Genomic DNA, 12,940 nt, shown 5'->3' on the forward strand with positions numbered 1-12,940 from the left:
AGTGAACAAGGCCATAACAACTTTTTTTAATATTACTATGAAAATATTTTTGAACTCACAGATACACCCAGACCTAGAGTTTCACACTTTGAGAAAATGGACCTAGAGTTAATAAAAAGCAAAACTAGCCGAGGCCGGTTTGGCTCAGTGGATAGAGCGTCGGTCTGTGGACTGAAGGGTCCCAGGTTCGATTCCGGTCAAGGGCATGTACATTGGTTGCGGGCACATCCCCGGTGGGGGGTGTGCAGGAGGCAGCTGGCCGATGTTTCTCTCTCATCGATGTTTCTGGCTCTCTATCCCTCTCCCTTCCTCTCTGTAAAAAAATCAATAAAAAAAAAAATAAAATAAAAAATAAAAAGCAAAACTAAAGGGAGAGTAAGAATGATTTGGGGATATTAAAGAAATTGATCAGTCAAGATAAAACAAAAAAATTTACTGTTTTTAAAAAGAAAGCTCAAGGGAAAAAATCATGCTGTGATAAACTTCTGTACACTTACACTAATTCATTCAGAGTTTACCAATTTAAAATTTGTCATGATTTGATTAGCAGCTAAACTTAAGGTCATCTTTGCTTAAGTTAGTGGTTCTCAAAGTGTGATCCCTGGACCAGCAGCATCAGTGAGACCTAAGATCTCATTATAAATGCACATTCTCAGGCCCCATCACACACCCTCTGAATTAGAAACTCTGGGGTGGGCCCCAACAATCTGCATTTTCACAGCTAATGTTGATGAATGCTGAAGTTTGAGAACCACTGGCTTAGATGATCCTTACTTCTTTCTGCAGAAAAGATCATAGAGAAAATTTTTTAAACAGAGAAAATGTCTTCCTAAGAATCATTAAAAATATAGAATTATTTACTTGCAAACACTATGTAATGTCCACTCAGGACATCTTCAAAGCAACATATCAGCTCAGTTCAAGTTATTTTAACAAATATAAACTTAAACGTGTTTCTTGTTCAAATTAGCCTTCTTTCTAAGTAGTCAGAGTTAATAAGATTGTATTATAAATATTTTAAGGTAGGCCTACAAAACTGAAATAGGTGTGCTCTGTCTTGTGAAATTATCACTTCCAGGTTCTTGACTGTCAAAAAATCCATTTGAATAGCAAAGAATACCAAATTACAGCCCCTCCAAAAATATTGATGTGAGGCTCCCATGCTGTTTTTAACTGATATTAACTGAACTTATTGTGGTGATCATTTTGCAATGTATACAAATATCGAATCATTATGTTGTACACCTGAACTAATGTTACGTATCAATTATATCTCACTAAAATGTTTATAATTCTACAAAATTAATGTGATAAAATATAGGTTTGTTTTACCATGTAAACTAAATATGTAATTATATTATTTACTTTTATTGTTGAATAGGCAGACATGGTACGAAAAGATTGAGATCCCCATTAGAAAAATCCTTTCTCAAAGGATTCCTCAGATGATTGGTCAGAGGTACCCACAAAAATTCCCACATTAATTTTCATATTTACCAAAATAATAACAAGAGGCCAGAAATGGCGGCTCTTTAATGCAAGTACCTAAGAACCAAGGAAACTTTTCCAAATCTGGTGCATTTTCCATTCTGTCTCTCTTTTTTGGTTAGTAACTCTGCAAAAAGCATGCATCACTAGACTATTACAAACTCCTGAAATTCTGCCTTAGAGATTTTGATTTTATGACAATACCTTTGTGATATCTGACTTCATTACTGCCTCCAAGTGCTCCTTTAACTGAGCTATCTCAAATTTAGGGACACAATTTTGCTCCTCACTCCTTGCAACCTGCTGCTGAAGTTTTGCATTTTCATTTTTTACTTCGTTGATTTGCTGCTGAAGTTTTGTATTCTTAGCCCTTTCACTTTCAGATATGAATTGCTCATTTTTAAATTGAGCTACCAGTTTCTCAAGTCTACATTTCAGTTTCTGTCTTTCTTCCAAGTTTTCCTTTTTATGTTTTTGAAATTCTTCCTGTAAAGACAGGAACTCTTGTTCTCGGGTCTCTTTTTCCCTTTTCAATAAGTCCAAAGCAGAAGTGGTGGCATTTTCCAATTCTCCTTTGAGTTGCTGCAGCCTCTCCACCTCTTCTTCTTTCTTACTTAAGGCTTTGCTCACCTCTGTGTACTGACTAACAATTTTGTTTTTTTCTTGTATTTCAGTTATACACCTTTCCTGTAAACAAACATAATTTCCCTTGATCCTCTTAAGCTCTACCTGTAAGGTTTCCTTTTCTTTCCTAGATTCCTGAAGATGTTTTTGCGTGTTAGTTAAAACATCATGCAAATTCTGCAAAGTCTTGTCAGTTTCATTCTTCTCTAGCATTACTCTGTATTTGTCTTCAATTAATGCTTCGATATTCTCCTTTAGTTTATTTATGATGCCAACGAACACTTGCTGCTTGTTAGTCTTCGCCTGTAGTTCTTCAACCTTCTTCTCTAAATACATGTTAGTACACTGCAAGTTTTGGATCAGAGTTTGCTGTTTTTTGTTAGTATGTTTTAATTTCTGTAAGACTTCATTTAAAGCCATATCCTCTTCTAGAGGTTGTAAGCACTCCAAGTCTTGCTCTGTGTCATGTGTTTTGCAGTCCTCCCAAGATGCTCCACAACTCCAAGACATGCCAGCAGGAGAACGAGTTGACACAATCTCTGGACTTTCCATGTCCTCCACTGTGACTTCCTTTTGGTGACTGACTGACATCTCAGGAATCTCCCCAGAATTCTGTATCCCTTTTGAAGAAACTGCAACCTGTAAATTATAGTAAATAAGTGTGAAAGCGTAGGATTACTTTGAACTTCAAAGTCAGAGCTGACCTTGAATTGTAGATCCCTAGTTTGGTTTCCTCAGCTGTAAAATAACAACTATAATATCTACTTCTACTAATGATACCTACTTAACAAAAATACATTAAGTATTAATTGCTAAGTGTATGTATAGCACCTAACAGCACAGCAGAGCACAAACAATAGGTATATGATAAAAATATGTATCACATTTACTTTTATAAAAGAAAAATTAAACTTTAATACTCTCACCATTTTCTCTGATGCAAACTTTTCTGGACACATATAACATACTTCCTTGACTTCACATGAATTAAAACAAATTTATCAATTACCCTATAGTCTGTGAGGCCTCTTTTAAATACTTTTAAAATTCCTCATTAAACATTGCCTCATTGTGCTATATGACTCTTGTGAACACTAGAATGCCAGATGAACATCTTGTGATTGATTTTGGCCCACAATACAGGTGTTTGTGTGTGTTTTTTTTTTTTGGGGGGGGGATGTTAAAAAAGGACAGTAAGTTGTAGTAAAACAACACTGAAATGAATATGACATAAATACCCAGTAAAAGATATCTGTAGGAGTGGGATGCATAACTTTCTAGAATTTAGATCTTGGTCCTCTGTATATTTATTTTATTTTATTTTTAGAGAGAGAGGAAGGGAGGGAGGGAGAGAGAGAGAGAGAGACATGCATGTGAGAGTGAGACATTGATCAGCTACCTCCTGCAATTCCCCTACCAGGGATCAAGTCTGCAAACTTTTGGTGCATGGGATGACACCCAACCAACTGAGCCACACTGGCCAGGTGGACCGCTGTATTTTAATGTTTCTTCATTGCTCTGGGATAAAGACAAGTATCCTTACTGAAGTCTACAAGGTTCGAATAGCTGATCTTGATATCTGACCCATGCTATTTCTCCATTCTCATCTACTATATCCCTCTTATCCCCTCCAACCCAACAATCCTTCAGGACCTAATAGGAACAATGCTCCCTGCAGCCACAGTTTTTTTTTGCACGTTAATTCTGCATGAAATGCTCTCCCACACCTGATTACCTAATTAATTCCTACTCATCTTTCGGAGGTCAGCTCAATTCCCATTACATAAGGGAAGCCTTCTCCAAACTCCCTGTTATTTGCAGGACCAATCATTCCTTCAAGTCTACATGTACTTTTATGTAATGTTACATACATTTTATATACGCTTTATATGTAACTTTTATTCACGATACTTACCATAGCTGAAAATTTATATTTATTTGGGTGATTATTTGATTAATATCTTTCTCCTCTACTAGGATGTTATTAGATGCCTGAAAGTATTTATTGACTGAATGAGTAAATGCTTAATGCAATGGAAATAGGAAGGAACAATCTTGGGAAGTCCTAATTAAACTGATTTTTAAAATGTTATTTTCCAGAGACCAACATGGGGAAATAAAGACCTCGTTTAAATGCTGCTTCTGGCCCTACCTGGTTTGGCTCAGTGGATAGAGCATCGGCCTGCAGACTGAAGGGTCCCAGGTTCAATTCCAGTCAAGGGCACATTCCCGGGTTGTGGGCTTGATCCCCAGCAGGGGGCGTGCAGGAGGCAGCCAATCAGTGATTCTCTCTCATCACTGAGGTTTCTAATGTTTTTTTCTCTCTCTCTCCCTCTCCCTTCCTCTCTGAGATCAATGAAAATATATTTAAAGCAATAAATGCTGCTTCTGAATAAATAAACAAAAAAATTGGTCATACTTGCAAATTAAACATAATACTCATAGCTTTTCTTAGCAAACTCACAATGAAAAGAATGTTATCCTTTGATTATATCTACTTGCCCACACCAATCCTTTTTTGTTTGTTTGTTCAGAGCATTTAGAATTTATACTATTAGCATCTTCATTGCTCTTAGGATACCACATGCATGGTTAGGATTAATGCATCAAAAGATAAGTTAATGTTTCCACTTTTGTAAAAATAATAATTTTTGCTTCTCCATAGAAATCTCACATGATAGAAAAATTTTAAGCTTTCCTTGTCAAATAATTTAATATTGCTTGCTCTTTGCAACTTTTTTCTTAATGTAAACTGAGTTCTAGCCAATTTGATTCACCAAATATGAAAGCTTATTATAGTCAAGGCACCATATAGATGGTAAGATACATAAAAGAAGTAGGACAGAGCCTTGATCCTCAAAGAAACTATCATTTGATAGAGCTAAGTTCCAAGTATGGACTTGATTTTATTAGAAAAATTTGCTTCAAACTTGTTCAAGATCTAGGAAGGCATTTTCCACAGAGAAGCAATGTCCTTTATGCTGATTCCCACTTGGGAAAGTCTCAGATAGAGCATCGGCCTGCAGACTGAAGGGTCCCAGGTTCAATTCCAGTCAAGGGCACATTCCCCGGGTTGTGGGCTTGATCCCCAGCAGGGGGCATACTTTAAAAAACAACAACACATCTTCAATACTCTACAAGCTGTACTGACCATCAAAAATCTTACCTCCTGAGACTTCTGTCAAAATGGTGGCATAGGTAGACATGATGCTCAAATCCTCCCACAACTACATCAAAATTACAACTAAACTACAGAACAACTATCATTCAGAACCCTCTTAAATCAAGCTGAATGGAAGTCTTACAACTACGAAATTAAAGAAGAAGCAATATCGAGACTGGTAGGAAGGGCAGAGTTGCAGAATGAACTAGTCCCAAACCCATGTGTGATGGATAAAAATCAGGAGGAATACCTAGGCTATGAAGATTCTCCTGATGAGCAAGGGGTCCCAGTGCCACACCAGGCCCCCCCAGCCCAGGGTTCCAGTCCCAGGAAGAGAAGTCCCCATAACTTCTGGATGTAAAAACCAGTGGAAATTGAGGCTGAGGGAGGCTGAGGCCGCTGGAGTGGGGCCCCAGGCAGTTCCTTTGAAAGGGCCCACACACGGACTCACTCCCTCTGAGTTCCAGCACAGGGACAGCAGCTTGAAAGGCACCAGAGACATATGGGAGGGACTGAATTGTTTGGCATCTGGGCGAGATCTGGAGGGGCAACTTTCTCCCAGAGAAAAGTAGGGGCAGAAGCCATTGTTCCTTTGATGAGCCTCTTTGCCCCACAGAGCCAGCATACAGGTCCATATCTGAGACTCCATCGACTTGGCTCACACTGTTTGGCCCAACCTGCTGATTCCCTGAGACCCCACCCCACCCAACTTTTGGGCCCACCCAAGCTGTTTCCAGCGGCTTTATCATAGGAATGGCCTGCCTTGGCTCATGCTTCAGATTTTCATAAAATCTCTTGAACAAGCAGCATCTGACCTCAGCAAGTCCCATACCTTTAGCTAAATGGCCCCAGGCAGAGCACTAGTAGTAGCCAGCCTTGATTCACAGTGTGGCCTCCCCTGGACATCTCCAAGCCCAGCCATGCAGATTGCTTTGTAGTTTTTACCTTGTGGACTCGGGCAGAACACAGGTAGTGGCTGAACATAGCCTGCACCTTCCAGAAGGCCCCAGAGCCAGCACACCCAGTGGATAGCTTCAGACCATGTCGAAGAACAAGCACTCAACCACCTCCATAAGTGAAGCACTCAGGGGTGGACTTAGTGGGTTCCAGAGCCCTGCTGAAGTAAGTCATGCTGTATGTGGTGGGTCCCTGCAGTTGATCCTCCAAGGTGGATGGAGGTTGGTGGTCAGTGGTCATGGCCAATCCGTGCATCAGATTGTTCTGGGTCAATCCCTCCCATTGATGTGCAAACAGCAATCAAAACTCAACTTAAAACAGGAGGGTGTACAGCTCATATGGGGCAGAGGTGGCGGGTATACCTTGAGTGCCCAGCTGGGGTGATTGGAGAGGCTATGCCACTTGACCCTACAGGAGATCTACTACATTAGGCCACTCTACCAAGCCTGGGAGACACAGCAGCTCTACCTAATACATAGAAACAAACACAGGGATAAAAATCAGGAGGAATACCTGAGGAGACAAAGAAACATGGCCCAAATAAAACAACAGAATTAAACTCCAGAAAAAGAACTAAACAAAATGAAGATAAGCAATCTACTAGATGCAGAGTTCAAAACACTGGTTATAAGGATGTTCAAGGAACTTAAGAGAGGACCTCAACAACATAAAAAAGAACCAGTTAGAAATGAAGGCTACACTAACTGAAATAAAGAATAACTTACAGGGAATCAACAGTAAAATAGATGAAGCTGAGAATCAAATCAGCGACTTGGAATATAAGGAAGCAAAAAACACCCAATCAGAACAGAAAAAAAAGAAAGGAAAAAAAGAAAAGGAATCCAAAAAAAAAATGAGGATAGTGTAAGAAACATCTGGGACAACTTCAAGTGTACCAATATTCACATCATGGGGGTACCAGAAAGAAAAGAAAGAGAGCAAGAAATTCAAAACTTATTTGGAAAAAGTAATGACAGAAAACTTCCCTAACTTGGTGAAGGAAAGAGACATACAAATCCAGGAAGTGCAGAGAGTCCCAAAGAAGATGAACCCCAAAAGGCCCACATCAGGACACATTATAATTAAAATGCAAAAGGTTAAAGACAAACAGAGAATCTTAAAAGCAGCAAGAGAAAAGCAGTTAGTTACCTACAAGGGAGCTCCCATATGACTGTCAGCTGATTTCTCAACAGAAACTTTGCAGATCATAAGGGAATGGAAGAAATATTCAAAGTAATGAAAAGCAAGGACCTACAACCAAGATTACTTTACTCTGCAAAGCTATCCTATATAATAAACCCTAATATGCAAATCAACTGAACAGTGGAATGACCGGCAGAATGACCGGTTGCTATGATGCACACTGCCCCAACAGGGGGCAGCTCTTGCGTTGAGTATCTGTCCCCCAAGAGGAAGGTGACTGGTGGCGGCAATTGGGGGGTAAGGCTGGCCAGCGGGTGGCGCCAGGCTGCCAGCCAAGGTGGGTACCAGTGTGGGCCCCCCAATCACCCTGCCTGCCGGTCACCCCCCAGATGGCTCTGATCGCTGGCCAGGCCTAGAGACTCTACCCTATATATTGGGAACAGTCTCTTAGATTTAAAAATTAAAACCTGGCAAGGCTACTCTAACACAGAAAAAACAGGATGATGCAGCGATGACATGCATGGACTCTGGCTTGCACATTTTGTGGTCAGCCCTGATTCTGACACTTATAACTATGTGACAAAGCCAATTACTTAACTTCTCTCTGCGTCAGTTTTTCCACCCATAAGATGGGAAAAATGGTACTACTGCCTCAGAAGGATCATGTAATGTACTACTTTTTATAATCAGGGCAAAAAAAGTAGCTGCCCATACAACAGCAAGATGCCTTTCACCTGTATGAAAAGTATGGTCACTGGTGCATGCAGTGTCCTGGATTGCAAAAATGTCCGACTCCTGCTTTAGGCCCAACATCCCCCAAGGGGTCCCAGATTGCAAGAGGATGCAGGCTGGGCTGAGGGACACCCTCCCCCCCCCCCGCATGAATTTCATGCACCGGGCCTCTAGTCTATATATATAAAAGCCTAATATGCAAAGTGTCTCCTTGGGAGTTCGACCAACTGGGAGTTTGATTGCTCACTATGATGTGCAGTGACCACCAGGGGGTGGCGTAGTACGAAGGAAGGCCCTAGCTGGCAGCTGCTAGGGACCCCACCGTGCATAAATTTCGTGCACTTGGCCTCTAGTAATTTATAATAGAAGATAAAGAGTTTCACAGACAAGATAAAGCTAAAGAAGTTCATTACCATCAAATCAGTATTATATGAAATGGGCTCTTATTTAAGAAGAAGAAGAAAAGAAGATAAAAATATGAACAATAAAATGGCAATAAAAAATAGTCATGGGGGTACAAAGTACAGCATAGGGAATATAGTCAATAATATTATAATAATTAGGAGTGGTGCTGGATAGGTGTGGGATTTATTGGGATGATCATATATTAAAATATATAATGGCCGAAACTGGTTTGGCTCAGTGGATAGAGCGTCAGCCTGCGGACTGAAAGGTCCCAGGTTCAATTCCGGTCAGGGGCATGTACCTTGGTTGTGGGCACATCCCCAGTGGGAGGTGTGCAGGAGGCAGCTGATTGATGTTTCTCTCTCATCGATGTTTCTAACTCTCTATCCCTCTTCCTTCCTTTCTGTAAAAAAATCAATAAAATATATTAAGAAAAAAAGATATATAATGTCTGGTTACTGGGGTGGGAAGAAATAGAGAGAGAGAGAGAGAAGGAAGGAAAGAAAGAAAGACGGGGAGAGGAAGGAAGGAGGGAAGAAAGGGAGAGGAAGGAAGGAAGAAAGAAAGGGAGAGGAAGGAAGGAAGGAAAGGAGGGAGGGAGGGAGGGAGGGAGCGAAGGAGGGAGAGAGGGAAGAAAGAGAAAAATAATCTTACCTCCTTTGTTTTACAATTAGCTCTCAGATCATATAGGTTAAAGCTATCCTCTTGATAAAATGGTTTTTCAACATCGTTGTATAAATATTCCTTACACAAGAAGTTTTCAGGTTGACGAGAGTTGAGGGTAGATTCTTTGGCAGTATTTTCAACCAGTGGCATTTCCATGAATTTCAGTGTCTCTCTACTGCAGTGGATTACAGATGGGCTTCTAGGAGGTTGCCAGACACATTCATGAGCAAATTGGTCTTCATTTGTGGAAGTACTAGTTTCTACTGGATTTTCTTCTTTAAATGAATCTTCCTTAATATTGTTGTCTTTTGCATAATTATATACGTGACTTTGCAATTCTGGCTTCTCTGTGTAAGGTAAGTTGCTTACCAGATTTTGAAATGTTAGCATTTTATCATTACATGCTTTTGTCTGATGATATGTGAAAATGGGTTCACATTGTCTGAAGGAAGAAATGCTGGTGTCAATTGGCCTAGTTAGCATATCCTGTGAATAATTTCCACTGTTGACATCTCATCAGAAAGAGGTAAAAGAAAACAATAATTAGCTGACCATAAATTTATGTGTTAACAGTTATATTAACATTTATGAAATAAACTTTTCAAGTTTTTTAAGAAATATTTTATAGAAAAAATATATCTCCAACTTTATTAGATACTGCACATTTACTCTCTAAAATGATTATTTATACTTCTACCAGGACATAGAAATTCCTTCTCTACATCTCTCAACATGTCATACTGATACATATGAAATGGCATTTTGTGGTCTTTTTAATGCACATCTTTTTAGATATTTAATGGTCTTGCAGGTTTCTTTTTCTGTGATCTTGCCTCTTAGGTACTGTTAGGAACTAAACTGTTTCCTCAAAATTCATATGTTGAAGGCTTAATCCCAGTACCTTAGAATGTCATATATTTAGAGATAGGGCCTTTAAGGAGGTAATTAATGATAGAAGAGGTCATAGGGTTGGAGCTCTACTACAATTTGACTGGTGTCCTTATAAAAAGAGGAGATACAAGGGAAGCACAGAAGTAAAGGCCATGTGAGGACAAGATGGCCAACTGAGAGGCCTCAGGAGAAACCAACTGTGCAGGAACTTGATCTTGGACTTCCAGCCTCTAGAACTGTGAGAATATAAATTTGAATTGCTGAAACCACCCAGTCTGTGGTATTTCGTTATGGCAGTTCTACATATACATTGCCTGTTTTTTTTTGTTTGTTTGTTTTTTTAATTGAGTTATATGTGTCTTTTCTTATTGGAGTTATTTTGGATCCTAATCCTCTGTCAATTGTATACATTACAGGTATCTTAGACTGTGGCTTGCTTTTTTACTTTGTTGATTATAATTTGGACACAAATTTTTAAAATTTTAATATAGTCAAATGTATTATGGTTTGTATTTCTTGTGTTACTCTCTGAGCCTCACTATCCTCATCTTTAAAATGAAGATAAAAACAGCCCTTATTTACAAAGAAGTAAAAGTCCTATTCCATGGGCTTGTTTATAGATTAAATGTGACAATGTATATAAAATGTTTAGCACGGTACTTAGCTCTTATTTTTTTCTGTTTTTTTTTTTATTGTTTAAAGTATTACATATAGTAGTACATATAGTACTTAGCTCTTATTATTATCACAGGACACAAAGAAATCTTAGTTTCTGTTTGTATATTGCCAACAAAGAGATACTCACCACCTAACACATCATCTAGTGTGCTATAAATTTCTTCAGAACGTGTAACTTTAGACCCATTTTCCTTTTTTACATTCTTTATTTCATTCTGTATTAATAATAAAAAAGGCATTATAAATACTTCAAATACCATTGGCCTCTCCTAAAGGTATATGTACATTGCTATGTAATTTTTGTTAGTATATCAAGTATGTGGATCTAAATGATGCTCTAAAAAAGTTCTCTCTTATAAAGTTAGCTGGTTACAAATCTCTATTCAATATCCTTTTTATAGCATTGTTCCACTTATTGAATGTACCTGAAGTACAATAAAAACTGAATTATATAACTTTTTTTTTTACTTGTTGCTAATTCAGATCATTCTTCCTAATTAGATTTTTAAAATATCAGGAATAATATTCTTGAAAAATAAAATAGCAATATTCACATGTATTGATGTTATATTTATACAAACTTCTTGGTACTCCATTACTCATTGAATTTCAGAAAGGTAAAAAAGTATTACTGTTTTAAGGTAAACTAAGCCTTTGGTCTATAAATTTTCTATAAAAAACAAGAGGGAGGACTTCCTTACATAATTTAAGACATTCATTCTTTACAATTCAGTGCGTAGTAACTTGATCCCAATTAACACCATAATACTATGACCAAATTTTTTCCAAAACGAAAATAGACCAGATGTCAGGCTCCTTGTGTTCTTGTTCTGACTCTGTTACTGAGTTGTTGTGGCTATGTCCTCTGGCTATACTCATGGGAGAGACTGGAAAGGATCTGTTTTAACACTGTGAAGTTCTACCTTTCTTGAAAACCTGTTCCACTATTCCTCTCTTCTATGCCTCCACTGGAGATTCCTTTATTGTTCTTCATATATATTTTTGTTGTTGTTAATCCTCACCTGAGGCTATTTTTCCATTCATTTTTAGAAAGAGTGGGAGGGAAGGGGGAGACAGAGAAAAAGAAACATCAATGTGAGAGACACACATTGATTGGTTGTCTCCTGCACGTGCCGCACGCCTGGGCTCGAGCCTGCAACTGTGGTAAATGTCTGGAATCAAACCCAGGACCCTTCTGTCCACAGGCTGATGCTCTATGCACTAAGCCACGCCAACTAGGGCTGTTCCTCATATATATATTTTTAATGTTCATATGGGATACAATGTGAATGCTAAATGCATCTGTATCTTCCAGACCTCATAAGCAATGCACACCTGAGGCAAGTCTGAAGTAGTATTGCTGGTTTCCATATAGAAGGGAGAATTTGAATGAGTTAAATCTTGAGAAAGACTGGTGAAATTCATGGTATCCACTTCTGACATGCTTTCTAATTTTTCATGAGAAACATCCACTTCAAAATATACAGGATCTGAAGGTGATCACCAAATTTTTTGATATTTCTTGTTCCTAACTCTTGAATGATGGAAGGCTTCTTTAAAAAAAACACATAATTTTAAGGTCTTTTAGCATATGCAAACAAAAAGCTTCCCCCCCTCCCTTTGCACATTAAGAAAGCAGTCAAGTTCACTGCCCTAAATTTTAAAATGTCATTTGCCAAGTTATTGAAAAAAATAAAGAATTTTAGTGTGAGTATAGCATGGTAACTTTGTATGGTAGTAAATAATTTGGACTAAAGAAAATTACCTAAAAGACTTGGGACCCAGAAGGTGAAGGGATCTCTAAGTTATTTAATCAAAGGATATTCACAAAATATTATCAGAGACCTATTAGGTTCCACCAAACACTGACAGCATTTCTATTTACTTAGTAACTGCTATCTGAATATTTCTTTATCAAGTCAAATCCAACATTGTAAATCAATTTTCCCTCAGACACTTGAGATTTGAAAACTTGGCAATCTTCTACCTCATTGTCCAAGTCCTGTCCATTTATCCTTTAAAAATGATTTTCATAACCCATGCTTTCTTTCCATCCCTTAGATCAGTGGTCGGCCAACCGCGGCTCACCAGCCACACGCGGCTCTTTGGCCCCTTGAGTGTTCTAACGCCACTTCTTCAAAATAGACTCGCCCAGGCCGAAAACCGACTTCTGTGCATGGGCCACGAAGTTCC

General features: G+C 38.6%; 1 protein-coding gene across 1 annotated transcript in view; it reads right to left on the reverse strand.

The window, feature by feature from the left end:
* The window catches only part of CAGE1 (cancer antigen 1), a 63,729-nt gene extending 51,479 nt beyond the window's left edge, over positions 1-12,250 (reverse strand). Inside the window, exons 1-4 of the mRNA XM_079778064.1 lie at positions 12,083-12,250; positions 10,875-10,962; positions 9,167-9,690; positions 1,693-2,751 (exon numbers count right to left, since the gene is read on the reverse strand). Of these exons, the coding sequence (XP_079634190.1) occupies positions 1,693-2,751; positions 9,167-9,690; positions 10,875-10,962; positions 12,083-12,190 (1,779 nt within the window). The 5' untranslated portion in view covers positions 12,191-12,250. The remainder of the gene's footprint in view (positions 1-1,692; positions 2,752-9,166; positions 9,691-10,874; positions 10,963-12,082) is intronic.
* Positions 12,251-12,940: the final 690 nt, after the last annotated feature.

Source organism: Cnephaeus nilssonii (assembly GCF_951640355.1).
Source record: "Cnephaeus nilssonii genome assembly, chromosome: 7".
NCBI classification, from domain to species: domain Eukaryota; kingdom Metazoa; phylum Chordata; class Mammalia; order Chiroptera; family Vespertilionidae; genus Cnephaeus; species Cnephaeus nilssonii.